Source organism: Rattus rattus, chromosome 12 (assembly GCF_011064425.1).
Source record: "Rattus rattus isolate New Zealand chromosome 12, Rrattus_CSIRO_v1, whole genome shotgun sequence".
Taxonomy (NCBI): Eukaryota; Metazoa; Chordata; class Mammalia; order Rodentia; family Muridae; genus Rattus; species Rattus rattus.
This window is the reverse complement of record NC_046165.1, coordinates 77,836,900-77,853,996: the sequence shown is the minus strand read 5'-3', so window position 1 is coordinate 77,853,996 and position 17,097 is coordinate 77,836,900. Positions and strand designations below refer to the sequence as shown.

At 43.0% G+C, this 17,097-nt stretch overlaps 1 protein-coding gene across 1 annotated transcript in view; it reads right to left on the bottom strand.

The window, feature by feature from the left end:
• Positions 1-17,097, bottom strand: part of Txndc16 (thioredoxin domain containing 16) — a 65,857-nt gene that overhangs the window by 29,429 nt on the left and 19,331 nt on the right. Inside the window, exons 7-9 of the mRNA XM_032918065.1 lie at positions 10,318-10,439; positions 3,764-3,854; positions 603-753 (exon numbers count right to left, since the gene is read on the bottom strand). Coding sequence (XP_032773956.1) covers positions 603-753; positions 3,764-3,854; positions 10,318-10,439 — 364 coding nt within the window. The remainder of the gene's footprint in view (positions 1-602; positions 754-3,763; positions 3,855-10,317; positions 10,440-17,097) is intronic.

Here is a 17,097-nt window from a genome sequence, read left to right as displayed (position 1 = left end):
TTAAATACAATGCTTCACACTACGTGGTGACGTCACCTGCAGAAGGTACAGAGAGAATGATCATCTGATCCTACTTTCTGAGTGAGCACATGGGGCAGCTTATACTTCTAATTTACACTCTGCAGAGCTGTTACTGGTAAAACACGTGAATCGTGTTTTACAGATATATCAGGTGAGACCTACTGAAGGGGTCTCACATACTCAGGATGAACCTCTAACATTTCAGAGGAAGTGCTGACCACCATCGTCGAATGTGTCTCCAGGACTCTCTAAGGCTAATGCCAACCACAGTGAGACACGGTGGACCTGTGGCTGTCATAGCTACCAACCTTCTGAACAATGACTAAAACATTCACAAACTCTGGGCCCCCACGAGTGACTGCACTCATTATACCTGTGACACAGTATCGTCACTCATGTGTTATATCCAGGTTTTTTGAAGCAGTAAGTCAAACAAGGAGCTGTTCTCCAATGCTGTGAAATAAAAGCAATGAGTCCCAGGAAAAAGAAAGTAAAATAGTCAGCTGTATAGACACTTATCTGTGAACAGAGCTTACTGAACCTCACGTGAGCGTCGGTCGCAGCGAGGTGAAGACACATACCAACAGAGGTGCCTCCATTGTCTTCACGAATTTGTGAACATCCACTGCGGTCAATGGCGGCCCCATTAGTGTTCTTCGGCAACGCTCAGTCACATCCGAGACCACTTTACAATGAAAGAAGTAGAGATGTGCGTGCTCTATGTTCTCCGAGCTGCAAGTAAAAACCAGGATGAAGCAATTAACAAGATTCTGTGTGTGGCCCTCTTACAATCCAAAAGAGCATACTTTTGCCTACCTCTCATGCACTGGATTACTTTTTTAATAAAAACCTAAGCATAGAGTTTTAAAAAAATCAGCTTGAACAAAGAAGACAGAAAATATTTACAAAAACTCGTCTTAACATCTGAACGGAACTCCTGAAACTCTTACACATGAATGTCTACCTTAGGGTATAGGTTTCCATAGGACAGTCACAGATGAGACTGTCCTTAAATAGTTTCTCTTCTACAGCTGTCTCAAGGGAAGTTTTGTAATACAATGTTTCTATGTTTAAATTTAACCCAAATCTGTTGAATAAACTTTAGCTAAACTACGCCTTAAGATAGAAACCGTGTGATAGTTGTAGGAGTTTGTGAATTTGTATCTGAAAAATTACAAAACTGGACAAATACAGTTTATAATTTTAGTTTTGGCATTTATTTCAATATGAGAACTTAAATTTACAGTGCAGATAAGTTTTGCCAAAATTTAAACAGCATTTTTAAACCCTCATGTAGTATAAATAGAGCTTTGTAAAATACTACAATTTTAAAAAATACTTTATTTTTAAAATGGCATGCTTAACTAAATAGTAACCGACTTAGTAACTAAACAAATAAGTTAATATTTTTTAAATCTAGAATTACAGGATTAAGACACACAGACCAGGCTATTTCTATTTCTATTATTAGTTACAATGTGATTTCTAACAGAGTCAGTGATTAGGAAACAATCATAAATACTTAGTAACTTCTGTTAAAGCTCTATGCTACAGAGCCCAGAGACCCCTGAACTAGAATGGACCTGAATACCCCTCTCTGAGGACTAGATTTCATGTACCAGAGGGGACCACCCAAGCTGTCAAAGGACGGAAAAAACCAACAATGTGTTGCTATGATGCCTATGTTTTACATCAAACAGCCACCAGCGTAACAGTACAACCCTAAGGGTGGCACACATACCTTGGCGATAACCAACCCCTCTCTAATTGGATCTAAGATTCGTTCAACGAAAGGGAGGCCACGCTTGGTTATAGAAACCTGGTTTCCTTCCTACCTACTCAGTGCTAGTGGAATCATGGCTATTGGAGGAGAATCTACAACTACTAATTCCCTAAGCAAGTATAATTCCTAACAGTAAGCTATAAACTTTGTCCTCATACACACATCCTTCATCAAGAAAGCTGGTCTTTGCAACAGGCAGAGACCATGGCAGAAAACCACAAGCAATCAAAATGCAGAGTTGTGGAGTCTAGTTCCGACCTATCAAACCTCCCATGCCAAAGGCACAACGAACACTGGAAGAGGAGGCAAAACAGTCTAAGGGCCAGAGGGTCAGGAAGGCCGCAGCGAGATTGTGTCTCCTGATCTATCAGAAGCTAAACTCACAAAGTCTCACCAACATGACTGCTTAAATGTGAGCTGGACAAGAATGACCGATGAGTGCGCCACACTAGATGAAGAAAAGTCCATCAGGCCTCAACCCCACATAAAGAGCTATAGACGACTGCGGGAAGCTGGAGAGGGGAGAGGGGAGAGGTGGCCCTCCCAGGAAAGAGCACTCTAATAGGTTGTTCAGTGCCAAATGCTCAGCCCTGAAAACATACAAACAGCATCACTGTATGGACTAAACAGCAATCTCTAGGGATAGATATGCATACACAAATACATGCATGCATGTAATAACCGTGAAAAAAGCAGGCATAAATTTGGAAAAAAAGGGGAGGGGGATGTAGGTGTAGGTGGGGAGGCTTAAAGGGAGGACAGAGAAGGCAGAATTGTTGTAATTAAATTTAATATCAAAAATAAACAAAAAAGTTCTATGTTAAACAATAAAGACTAATAAGACTACTCAATTACTTAAGTGCATAAGCCAAAAGAGATGCATAAGGGGAACAATTAAAACAAAGTTTATAGATTATAATCTACCAGCTGCTACAAAGAAATATTTCATTCTGCCTCAAGGTGGGAATAAGGAAGGAAAAGAAAGGGAAGATCACAGAGTTCACACAGGAGGGGAGGCATTAAGTCTTTGCAGGAAGGAAAAACAAACGTGCATTTCAAAGAAAGCAGCCGTACACCGCTAAGACTCATAGAACACGCAGCGCTTCCCGAGGGTAAGTCTGCGATGCTTGCTAAGGCTGCTGAGAGCACGGCGCTGGGCACTGGCTATACCAGTGAGAGTGTGTGTTGCGTCTAAGTCTCTGAAGTAGAACAAAGCTGGAAAGCTCTGTAATCAGGCATCCTCTGCTTGCTGCTCAGAGACCCACAGAGGGCTGTTGTTATTGGACGTTTACAAGCGGATGTCACAGAAAACATGAAAAGTTCAGTAACGGGCTGAAAACAGCATGAAGAATTCCTGTGGTTGGCCTAAAACCCACAGACGTGTAAGACCTCTTGCCTTTAAGCAACTGTTTGTGAAAGAGCGAACAGCTATGATATCCCAAGAGATCAGCCAGGAGGCCACATGAGAAAGTCTGGCACAGCCACAAAAATTTATCCTAGATTGATGCTCCCCCACCAAAAGCACTGAACATTGGGCTTCTAGGTAGACCCATAAGTTATAAATTAGAGAAAAAAATTATAACATTCTATTCAAAAACTACCTAAATGCATTTATAACTATACTATGACAAAATGACTTATAGAGCCTTCAAAATTTCTCTGGGGTCTGTTACTTTACCCCACGTGACAGGTCTGTTCCTAAGATCCCTCCTGTAGCCATCAGAGACTGTTACACAGCTGGTCCACAATGACTCTGTTTACCCCAAACTACCACTGCATCTACAGGATGTCACTTAAAACAGGGTAGTAAAGGAATTCCAGGTCCCCTAGTTATTTACAGCTGCTCATGATTCCTTTGGAGAAACACAAGTTGTGACAGTGAAGGAAACGATGACTAAGCGGCATGAAACATACGCACAACAGAAAATCGAAACGTTGACCTGAGTCCCTCATACATACCCGACATCTTCTAAAAGAGCAATTTCTGTGGTTAAGGCAAACTGGTAAGAGGTCCCATACACAAAAGCGGCCTCCATGACGGCTCTGTGCTCTGAAGAGGAAACAGGGAAAGAGTGCGTATATGATGACTCCATGCAAACTTTTATTCTGAGCATTATTAACCCTTTTATTACCTGTTACATTTAAGGAAAGATGGTTCAGTAGTTAAGAACTGTTCTTCCAGAGGACCTGAGCCCATACCCCAGGACCCACATGCGGCAGCTTGCAACTCTAGCTCTGAGGGCAATAATGCCCCCTTCTAGTCGCTACAGGCACCCGCTCACACATGGCATACTCTCACACAGACATACACACATAAATAAAGTAAATCTTTAAAAATTAAAGTATATTTTACTCAAGTTTATAAAGGAACTGGGACAGCAGAAAACAAGTTATCCTTGAATATCCTTGTAACATGCATACGTGTGGTTGGACGTTTATTAGCGGGAAGCATGTATGAATTCACACGTTTCATGTTCTATATTCTAGATTTATACATACATTTTTACCAATTTTTTTTCCGGAGCTGGGGACTGAACCCAAGGGCCTTGCGCTTGCTATGCAAGCGCTCTACCACTGAGCTAAATCCCCAACCCCTGTTTTTACCAATTTTTTATTTTATTTTTTATTAACTTGAGTATTTCTTATATACATTTGAGTGTTATTCCCTTTCCGGTTTCCAGGCAACATCCCCTAACCCCCCCCCTCCCCTTCCTTATGGGTGTTCCCTTCCCAACCCTTCCCCCATTGCCGCCCTCCCCCCAACAGTCTAGTTCACTCGGGGTTCAGTCTTGGCAGGACCCAGGGCTTCCCCTTCCACTGGTGCTCTTACTAGGTTATTCATTGCTACCTATGAGGTCAGAGTCCAGGGTCAGTCCATGTATAGTCTTTAGGTAGTGGCTTAGTCCCTGGAAGCTCTGGTTGCTTGGCATTGTTGTTCATAAGGGGTCTCGAGCCCCTTCAAGCTCTTCCAGTTCTTTCTCTGATTCCTTCAATGGGGGTCCTATTCCATTAGTTCAACCAATTTTTAAGAAACAATTTAGTAAGTCATATTAAGAAAAAAAAAAAAAAAGGAAACCATTCCCCTACTTTCTATCCCAGTAGCCATTACTTGAGACAGAATGCTTCTAATTCATTCAGTATTTCTTTTGGTGTGTATCTGGAAGCCTGTAAACATCATTCTTATTCCCTTATTTCGTGACACTTACTCTCAATACACACATGCAGATATAGCAAGGTTGATGGCAGACAAAGCTACTGCTTTATCTGTTGATGCCTCTCTTTTCTGAAATCCAGGCCTAGAACACCTTAGAAATGTGTTCTTCACACTCCCTTAGCCCTTCTGGTCCACACATCAACCTCTGGCCTCCACATACACACACGCATAGTGAGGACCAGATACACCGTAAGCTCTGCAAACCGCATCTGTCTATGAATTTACCTAAACTGACGCCACACTCTGTCCCACTCTTCCTGTACCACAGAGGAACGCCTGTATTCCCACAACAACTTTAGCTAACTAGATCCATCCCTCTCTTGCCCACTCAGAGTTCTTGCTGCAGCCATTCCCCTGGATGATGAATTCCCTCTCCTCAACTAGCACTTTCTTGTCAATACACAAACAAGTTTCTTTAAAGATTCTTCTGTGCCTCATGTATTCTTCCAGACCACACCCAGGTTTCCCCTTTTCCTTACAGCGAAACTACTCACTCTACTGTTCTCTCACACTTGTGAGGCTGTCCCTATTAACCCACAGAAACTGCATTAGTTAAGGTGGTCGGGAACCACCGTATTGCTAAGCATTATAGCTAAGTAGCATTCTTAACTCACTACACTTAACACAACTGTCCCTGTGTTCCTTAAAACCTCATCTTCAGCAATGTCCCATGCCCCACTCATCCCAGCAGTGAGGGCTGCACCCAGGACCTCACATAGGTTAGGCAACCCTTCCTTCACTCCCTCTCACTCCCAACTCCACCCCCATCTTCAGGCCATAAGCAGGAATGGTCCCTTTAGAGGGTACTGGGTGCATGTTCAAAGTCTGGACTTTCTGCTGCCCAAGAGAGTTCAGAAATACAAAGTGTCTCTGTATGTAGAATGGCTCACAGAAAAAAACCGTTTTGGGTATGGTGGGCTCCTGTCCACCTGTGTAACCAAGACACAGCTCTTATCTGAACAAAAGGATGAGGCATGCATGCCCAGTGGACAGAAACATTTTACTCTCTCACAGCTGACTCCTTTATTTTAGACATCAGAACATTAGGTGTGCTTTCTTCTGAACCTAAACCTGAAAACTCCTTCCCCATAGGTGGGGTGTGTGGCTAATGCAAACATTCTGAGTGCCCTGAAGAGGATATTGAGGAAAAGTATGCTGTGATGTGTAATGTTTCCCAAATGTGCCTGGTAAAAATCACCTGGTGCTTTGTTTTTTTGGGGGTTTTTTTTGTTTTTGTTTTTGTTTTTGTTTTTAAAAAGACTCATGGGCTTCCTTCCACACCTACTGCTTCTGCTTCCTTCCAGAAACCTGAAATGGAGACAAAGTTCAGAGGTCTTTCACTCTGGGAACAGAGGCCTCTTTCTCTCCTCCACAGTGTAACAGTCGTCATCTTTGGACCAAGAACATGGCTGGCAGAAATCCTGTATCCCCTTCTGTACGTATGATTGTCTATTATCCACATGTGGCTTCTGTGGTGATCACTCTAGTGTCAGACGGGATCCAACGTTTGCCTGTTTGCCAGAGCTCTTTCCAAAAAGAATATTTTCTGCATGGTGGTATACAGCTTTAAGCCCAGCCCTGCCCTTGCAAGGCAAAGGCAAGCAGAACTCGCTGGGCTTGAGGCCAGCCAGAATCATGTAGTAAGACTGTCTCAGTAAGGAAAAAACTTACTTCCCTCACAAGAATTTGTGTTGCTGGTTAAAGCAGTGTGTGAGAAGTTGCCCACCGGAAAGTTTCAGAACAGAGGTGGGATAAGGGAGGCTAAAAGTGCTCTTCATTCCAGATCTGGTCCTTCCCTAACAGCTCACTTATGCTCACTTGTCCTGAAACTAAGGGCACAGAGACATTGTTCCTGTAAATCGCCCATTGTCAATAATGTTGCAATGGACATGGGAGAAGATAAATCTTCAAGATCAGATTCAGTCCCTTCAGATAGGACTGCTGGACCAAATGATACAGGTGAGTTCAGAAGAACTAGGGCAGAGGCAGCTTATACAAGTCAGTCGATAGGTGGCCACAACCCTAGAGAAGACCCCTAGATCTGGAAAAGTAAGACTTCCACATTCTGGGCGATCCCTAAGTTAGCACAACCCACTAATTGACCAAGTAGTGTGTGGAAAACAGGTGGCTTCCCCCACCCTACCCTAGACCAGTGGTTCTCGACCCTTAGGTCAAATAATATTTTCATAGGGCTCACCTAAGGCCATTGGGAAACACAGATATTTACATTACAATTCCTAACAGTAGCAAGATTACAGTTACAAAGTAGCAATGAAAATAATGTTCTGTTCAGGGGTCACCACAAATGAGGGACCACCTTCATAGGTTGCAGCCTTAGGAAAGTTGAAACCCACTACCCTAGACCCAGCTGCACACATCCCAGACTATCATCGCTGAGGGGATACTGGAGATTACGTGAAGAGAAAGCTGCAGGCTAACCTCCTCTGAGGCAGAGTAGAAGGTGAGTCTTTGGCAAAACATCTCTACTACAGTGTTAGTGGAAGTGGTTCTGCTAGAGAACAATCAAAAATACCAATGTGAGAAGATGTGACGAGATGTCGACCATCATAATCAGATGGAAAGTAGACCAAGAGTCTGGATGTTAGTCTCTGATGATGTGTTTTCCCAAATGCCTTTAGAACAAACATCTCTGACACACAAGTTGCTAATACTATGTTTATATTACCTGGAAAAAATATGCCAGGGATAGTTTTGTTTAGAAACTTTACCCTAGTACCATTGAAAATACATAGCAAATCTCTGGATAGGTAGGTATTGGGGAAAAAAGAAAATATACAGCAAATCTCAAGTTACAGCTGAGCGACATGAAGCGTTTCTGAATTAGGAAAAGCAGCACAACGTGACGCTTTCAGGCCATAGACAGGCGCATTCTCCGAGGGAGGATTAAGTCACTAGACATTTCTGAGTCACTTGAAGGGAAGAAGTGGTGGAAGTTAGGTTCCTCCTTGGGGTTGGTACACTGAGGCCAGGTGATCTGTGTCTCAGGAGTACTCACGGTGGCAGGATCAGAGGCCTAGGGAAAAGGCTGGGCTTGCCATGTACCACAGACGCTGTGTTTGCGTATGTGGTGTTGGTGAACCGAAACTGGGGGATTTATGAGGGTAAGCAAACACAAGCCCACCTCCTCGAATTACCTGAGTCAAGAAGGAACATTTGGAGGGAAAGTGATCTCCATACCTTTGCCCAGAGAGAACAGCATTTATCGTCACTGCTTTTAGGCACTCCTGCACACAGACCGCCAGATGTCGCTTTTACTGGTTCTTCCTCACCTCTGAGTGCAAATGCTCAAGTGCCCCTGGGCACTGCGGCTTTACTTCTCAAGTCCGCGTCCCTAGTCTGCACCCCCGACATGAGAGCACTATCTAGTTACCCTGCTGTACTTCCTAAGGATGCTGCCACAAAGGCACTCCAGACCTCCCACGGCAAACTTTCATGTCTCCAACCTGATCTTAGCTCTTAGCAATTCCACCTTTTTAGTCTCCTAGATTGCCTCCAGCTACCTGTCTCTGCTGTATGAAGAAAGCAGTTATCGTACTCCACCTCCAAAACGCACGTCTATGCTCACACTCGCCCCCATCTCTGCTGCTGCACCCTGTCCAGGCCACCCCGGCACCCACTGCATACATAATACAGTCATTTCCCGTTCCCCCCATATTCTCCCCCACCCCTTACTCCTTCCAGTCTACTTCGAACATTGTGGTCAGACTGAGGCAGTTAAATATAAATCAAGGAATTAATCCCTGTCTCGCTATAACTCACGTTTTTCACTAATTACAACTGAAAACTGAGGGAGACAAGACTCGAGGAGACCCTGAAAAGCAAACTAAACAGGCAAACCGTTAGTACTATTTTTAAATTTTAAATGTTTTTATTTTGGGGTAAACACTAACATGGGGGTCGGTTCTCTCCTTCCGTGGCGAGGGAGTGGTTCCTAAGATTGGAACTTGGGCCACCAGACTTAGTGCAGGCACCTTTACCCGCTGAGCCATCTTGCCAGCCCTGAAGTACCATTTTATGACAGTATTACATTTTGGTTTGTTTTTTAGATTTTACTTCACGTGTATTGGTCTTTTGCCTGCCTGTGTGTATGTCTGTGGGAGGCTGGAGCCTCTGGAACAGAAGTTACAACTGTGAGCTGCCATGTGGGTGGGAATCGAACCTGGGTCCTCTGGAGGAGCAGCCGGTGCTCTTAACCGCCGAATCCTCTCTCCAGAACCGGATATTATGTTTTGTACCATGCTGAAGCTCAATGTCTAGGAATACTAAAACTTCAACAGGTGGTTTAATCCATAAAAACACAGAACTGGGTAGGGAGACGGCACAGTAAAACACTTGGAGCCAAGTATGAGAACCTGGGTTTGGATTCCTCAGAACACACTTAGAAGCCAGGCAGGACCACCATCCCAGTGCTCAGAAGGCAGGGATCCTCCAGGGAAAGCTGAACAGACTAGCCAAATTAGAAAGCTCCAGATTTCAGCAAGAGATCTTGTCTGAGGAAATAAAATGGAGAATGACTGAAGAGAACATTGATGCTAACCTCTGAACGCTACATATGCACCAACATACACGCACACATGCACATACACACATACACACATACACACACACACACACACGCGTACACACACACACACACGGGCTGTGTTCACTCTGGCGGAGTGTACCTAACTACCAAAGCAATAGGGGTGGCTATGGTGGTGTTGGGGAGCAGGCTCAGGCTATAGTCCTCTGAGAGGAGGAAGCAGCAGGCTAGCTTCTGTATACATTGTTCAGTGTGGTAAATACTCATTCTTGAGTCAGAGGAAGGCTTTGCTGTTTTCCTGTGGTCATCGCCTGGAGAAAGGCTTCGGCACTCCCACGGGTCTAAGACATGGGGCCTTTGGGGTTGAGGATTTAGCTCAGTGGTAGAGCGCTTGCCTAGCAAGCGCAAGGCCCTGGGTTTGGTCCTCACCTCCGGAAAAAAAAAAAAAAAAAGACAAAATAACAAGACATGGGGCCTTGGACATGGCCCTGTCCTCAGTCAGGGCTTGATCTCTTTACACACTCACCCAAGGCTTCCTCAGCTCTCCGCAGGTTTCCCCAAACAGAGACTGGATCATGGAGGTTAAGTAACTTGTCTAAGTCACATTCTCAGCAACTGGTGAGCCAGGGGGGCTAACCTGGACCACTCCGGCGTGCTGCCCATTTACAGGAGGTACAGCAGTAGAGAAACTTTATATCACCTGAAGCACCCCAATGTAGTCACATGCACAGCAAAGACCAAACAAGCTTGCGATACCTGGTGTTCCGATGGCTTCTACATATGAGAATATCATATTTGATTTTCCTTTCAGAGAATTTTCTATGCTGTGAAGGTCTTCCAGGGTGGTAATATATTTTACTTCATTAAAAAGCAGAGCACTAAAACAAACACAGAGAAAAAAGTTTATTATGGACTTTTTTGTTTGTTTGTTTGTTTGTTTTGTTTTCCCTTTTCTTTTTTTTTTTTTCGGAGCTGGGGACCGAACCCAGGGCCTTGTGCTCGCTAGGCAAGTGCTCTACCGCTGAGCTAAATCCCCAACCCCTGACTTTTTTTTTTAAGTGTAACTCCCTTGAACAAACTGAGTAATGAGAGCACAATCGTTCTAACAGACTGAAGTGAAACTGGTCTCTAGGTTGTCCCTCCTTAACAACGCGACCAGGACACTCCATCACAATCACCTCTGTGGAGTTAAACTACATTCTCACATCCCACTCTAACCCCTTACGGGTCTCTCTCGGGTTTGGACGTAGGTGAGCCGTCCGTACGTCACAGATGCAGGCTGCTTTCCAAGACTCCCTAAGCCTTTCATGACCTCAGCATCACCTACCTTGCTAACCTCATTGTGTCCCCTGTGTTCAGTCTGACGCAATGCAGGACAACTCAGAGCCTCTGTTGGGACCCCTGCCTCTGCTTCATCTGAACACCTACCTGATCCTTCACCACCATTCAAAGAAGTCTTCCCCGTTCCCATGTCAATAAGCTTTTCCTTCTCACTTCACTAGGGGATTCCTTCATGGCACATACTAGCATCTGAAATTGTAACTATACTCACTCCGCCTCCTTGCTAATCCCTCACGCCCACCAACCCTTATCTCCTTAAGACAGGCACCCTGGTGTGTGCTCAGTGCCTCTGCGGTAAGTATAATACAGTGCAGTACACAGAGGGCAATCAAACACAGATAACGAGATCAGCGGGCTGTGCTTCGCTCTGAGGGATGGAGAGTCTAATGGCTGGAGAGAGCCAGGCATGACACACTCATCTGTAACCCCAGTGGTGGCAAGAAGATCACGAGTTCGAGGTCAGCCTGGGCCACACAGAAAGGAAAAGGAGAAAGAAAACGATAGTGGAAAATTTACTCATGAACATTTACTGAATTAAGGCACCGGGGTTAGAACAAAAAGCAGAGACTGTCCTGTCTACAACAGCGACCTTTTTACCTCACCATAATTAACCAAGCACACTTCTTCTTTTGTCTTAAGAAGACCAGGTCTTACTCTGTTGTTTAGGTTGGTCCAGACCTACTTTACTATGAGGCCCAAGTGGGCCTTGAGTGTGTAGCAACCCTTCTACCTGTGTCCCACATATGGATTCACGCATGAGCCAACACATCCAACTTACTAACAAATGCTATTTTGACAACCAAATGATCCTTGTATTTCATTGTCTATTTCTAAGTTGTTCCCATGAACAAGAGTTTTCATTTAATCTCTAAGTACATAATTTTTATAAGCTAATTAAAGATTTGGGAAAGTTTTTCCAGGCCCACATACTTAAGTAAAGGTTCATTCAAATGCCTGCAATTAATTATTCAAATATAGCTTTCTCTCACAGAAAAACACTTTCTCTTAAACGGCTATTCTACAACCTTTTGGGATTGAGACCCTTTTATAAGCTTAACAATTACTGATGTCCAATTTGTTTTACATGTTATCCTATCAGTAATTGCCAAAATGGAAAAGAGAAACTTAAAAATCCTTATTTTTTAGAAAATAAGAACACCACTGCATATTTTATTGAAAAAAATTTGCAGAAAAACAGTGGCACTGATTTATATTTCTACAAATCTCTTTAACATGAAATCAAATCTGCTTCTACATCCAATGTGTTATGGTATTGTGTGTCATATGGACTGTGGGAACTTGTTCGTGAGAAAGTCAAGTAATGCCTTATGTCACAAGAACAGTTTGACTAGGTAGTCACTCTGAAAGTGCCATTCCAAATTATATTAGCTTAAATATTTAACTGTTTACTAAAGATTGGTAAAATGTAAGAACTTGATCTATAGCCCCCGGGTAGCCTCTTGTTTTGTTTTTAAGAGTTTTCTCAAAGCAGTACTCTCTGTGCGTGCTTCACATATGTCCTCCACAGTATCACTGAAGCACTGCAGCTCTACACAGGAAGTGGGTGGCCTCAGATCACTTTGCCAGTTGCTGCTACAGCTGAGATTCAAACCCAGGACTCCCGACAGTAACGGATGGCCTCCCTTGATGTTGTAACCCACTATTTAGGGGACTGGGGAAGAAAGGGTCTTGCTAGTTAGCCAAGGCTGGCCTCAAACCTGCAGAGGTCCTCTTGCCTCAGTCTCAAATGCTTAGATTATAAACATTTACCACCACACCCAGCCATCACTGACCATTCTTACAAATAGGGAGCCAAGTGGGGAAAGGATGCTAGCTAATGATGGGGCAGGAGCAACCAGATCTACCTTTGGGCTAACGTCCCATTTCAAAGTCAGCTGACTGTTATCAGTGCACTTCCAAGAATCTCATGTAAAGCCTCGGCTCAGAACTTTGTCATGGTGAAGACTGGCCCAAGTTTCTACTAAAATGTAGATAATATCACAAACTTGCTTTCCCAGGCTCCCTGCTACAAGGCTTGGCCTTTAACCTGGAATCATTTGCTTGACAGTCTGCATCAAGAGCAGGTGATACGAACAACCAGGGACACGACAGAATTACTTTGAGAGGTGGTGGAAGTAATGCTTCAAAGGCAGCCATGGAACAGTGTCCCTGAGCGCAGGTAATGCAAACTTGCATCCAATGTGGGGCAGCAACGCAGGAGCCCTCCTCACATTAGCTGTGCCATGATTCTAGCTATAACTCTGTGCTGGTCAGTCCAGGTCTCCAGCCTTCTAGTGAAACTGAGATTTCCTATACGCATTCCAAGTCCTTCTGCTTCCGTCAGATCAGGGTTTGAACTAAGAACCCCAGGTAATGCACTCACTCTGTCTTGTTTAATTTTCATGGCAAACATCTGAGATGGGAACCATCATTAACCCTGTTTTAAAGACAAGGCTGTGGGGTTTAGAGAGGTTACGCCGCCTAATGTCCCAAAGCTCATTAGGCAGTCATTATCCACGAGATAATAATAACCAGAAGTAATGACACTCGTAATCTAATGATCTGTGATTTTTTCCCAGTGACTTCCTGGCTTTATTATGTTCCTTAATAGGCCGGTTTCCAGATTATGCACATGTCTAGGGAGCTCAAGGGTGCATCCCATATGCCTGTCTGTGTTCCTTCACTTTGGTTCCAAAGAGAAAAACTGCCGTGGAAACAGGTGAAGTCTCTCTTGGAATTTTCTCCATCTGGTGATTGGATGAGACAACTTGGGACGCTCTGTCTGGGGTGCTTCCTGCCCTGGAACGGACTCACCTTCCTTTGGTGATGCTCTTCCCCAGACTCTATCAGAATCAGCCACACAAGGACAGACAAGGAATTGAACGGCTGCCACCAAAACAAAGGGACCAAGAGCCCACTCTTCCCTTTTGTTACAGAGCTGGTCACTCATTCCTTTTTCAAAGATTATAGTTCTGTCAGAATTCAAACCCTTTAAAAAGAAAATCAGTAAAACAGTATGTGCTAATTTATCACCCAAAACCTCCCACAGGAGGCACAGGGAGTAGGAATGGGTGATCATTTTTACATGCGGGTTATTTTCTTTGTTCCTGCTTTGTTTTGCTTGGCCTTTCCTATATAACCCATGCTGGCTTAAACTCAATCTTTCTTCTTCGGTTTCCCACATGTAGGATGTAGAGACAGCACAGCACAACACTCCCCAAGAAATTAGTATTATTAAATCATGGGGCCGCGACTACCAGATGCACACATGAAGTGACAGGTTGACTACAGGAAGCCACCCATGAAACTCGAACTGAAAATGCATAAAAGCCCCCATTTACTCTCTGGTGCCTGCAGTCTCCTACCTGCTTACTCCTTAGACAACAGCTGTGGGCCCTTAGAGGAGGACTGCCGCTCCTTCCATACTCAGCTATTAAAGCATTGCCTTTCAAAGTTCACATCCACCAACCTTCTATGTCCTAAGCACCTGAGAGATTTCAAGCACCTCATTATGATCCCAGGCCATAGTTTGAAAATCTAGCATTAATTAACCAATTGACAGCTCTGTGACAAACTCACATCCAAGACAAGAGAACATTTTATTCTAAATGTCCGATAAAAACTCCCTCATCGACTTTGTACATTTTTAAGTAATGTTTTAATGACATTTTAAATACCATTTTAAAAGTCCACATAACTGACTACAGTGGTCCAAAAGTATAAGTATATATATATATACAGTTATAAATAACTGATGTGAACACCATCCTATACTTCTACTTATTCTCAGATTTTATAATTTCATTCTTCCCAGCTGTATTTTTTTTTTTACATTTGGGGGAAAAGGTAATTTATCAAAGTTCTGGATGGTCTACTGATAAAGGTGGAAGAGAAACTGTGGCTCCTTCTCATTCAAAACATTCTGCATAACAAATGCAAATGCTCTGAGAAAAAAGTAACACCATGGCTTACACACGTTTGAAGCAAATATAAACATCAAATGCAAGCTTTCGGCCATAGACAAATGCTTTGAAAACAAGCTAACATTATCTACAATCATTTCTTGTCCTCAGTTGTGAGGTTAAGTAGAACATCTTGACCAAAAACAAGGGACAAATTGGCTGAAATTAATGTAATTTAGCATGCACATCGATCAACTGTGCATACTACAGAGTAGAAAGGCAACCACACCCCAGCTGTAAACCCTTCTGTCTACAACAGTGACCTACCTTCAGGATACACTGATACAGTAGTGGCACAAAGGGTAGGAGTGACCAGCCTCCATCTGATTGATTTAGGCCCACTCTAAGAGATGGAACCCATGTCTGACAATGGTCATGTGGCCAAGAACTAAGACTAGATAGGCCATGAACTGAGAAGAAAACCAAATACTATTCTTTTGCTAAAAGGTTAGGAAGAGAAGGTGAGATTGGAGAAGAGATGTGAGATTGGAAGAGAACGTGAAAAGATTGTAAGTGCCAATAGGGAAGGAGGACACCACAGAAACAAGGTGTTCTCAACAGAACAGGGCTGACACACCTAAGAACTTACAGAGATGGTGGTAGGATGTGCAGGGTCTGCACAGGTTCAAGTCAAATGGGGTCTCACTACTGAGAGGGGGAAGGGTCACAAGCTACCATTCCTAACTAAGAAGCTATCTCCAACTGAGAACTGCTTGCAAAAGAAAGATTAGGTTTTTTTTCTAATAGAGTCTCCAAATGGGTATATAAACCACACTTAAGGGCAGGGCCCGTGCCTAGCACTAGATGGCCAACTCAAAATGAGTTCAAAGGTATTTGGGGAGATATTTTGTATCACAAAGCTTTTTTTTTTAACCTTACTAGTTGTTTTAGTCACTGTTCTATTGCTTTAAAGAGACACCATGACCAAAGCAACTCGTACAGAGTCAGGCATTTGTGATTGGGGCTTGCTTAGTCCCAGAGGCCTGGCCCATTACCATCACAGTGGGGAGCATGGCAGGCAGCATGCAGGCCAGAGTCTAGCTGAGAGCTACATCCTGATCCATAGGTAGAGAGAGACTCGCCTAGTGTGGCTTTTGAAGTCCACCCTCAGTGAAACACTTCCTCCAACAATTGTACACCTCATGATCCTTCTAATCCTTTCTAATAGTGCCATTTCCTTGTGACTGAGCATTCAAATATATAAACCTATGGGGGCCTTCTTATTCAAACCACCACTCTGGTCTTTTACTTGTATAATATGGTTTCTGTTGTTATGGGTTTTCTGTGTGTGTGTGTGTGTGTGTGTGTGTGTGTGTGTGTGTGTGTGTGTGTACACATATGTATGTGCTTTTCACGCTTTTTCTTTGTCTTGTTTTTTTTTTGTTTGTTTGTTTCTATCTGTTCTTATTTGTTTTTTATTTGTCCATCTGTTTTCTACAGAGAGAGAAGGAGAAGGTGTGGAGTTGGATGGGTGGAGAGTTAGGGAGGATGTGGAAGGAGATGAGGGGGGAGAAACTGTGATCAGAATAAATTATATTTAAAAAATCTATTAAAATATTTTTGTAAATGGAAAAAGGTCAATAAATTTTTGGTTGTTTATATTCTGTCTAGCAAAATACTAGGTTAGAAGAACAATAAGATTTTATATATATTTCATATTTATACCTCTTATGAATATATTAAACACTAATAAAGTGCTAAAATGTGACTGCACATACTTTATACATAATATATACATATATATCTTGTCAATAGTATACCAAACAATAAATAAAGGCATCTCTAAACAAAAAATAGGATATAAACCAGTGGAAGAAAACTGTTCAACTATGGATAATGGGATCATAGACCATTTGTGTGTGTTAATAGCTTTATGTAAATACTCATGCATAGAATCAGAATTTGTTACTCGATCTAGCAGTAGCTTACTGTTAGCATTAATAAACAATCCTACTTTATTAGTGGGTATAACCTAATTCATTTTCAACTGTTTTTAAAATAAAAATTCCTTTAGGGTCAAAGAGCAAAACTATGAAGACACAAAAGATCAGTGGTGTCCTGGGTGGGGCAGATGTTATAGTTCAATGAAAAAGCTCTGTGTGATACTCTAATGACTGATTCAATTCTTTATACATTTGTTCAGACCCACAGAACACACAACATGGGGAATGAATCCCTCTTTAACTGTGGACTTTCAGTGACGATGGTTTGTCAGGAGGGCTGGAATGTGTCT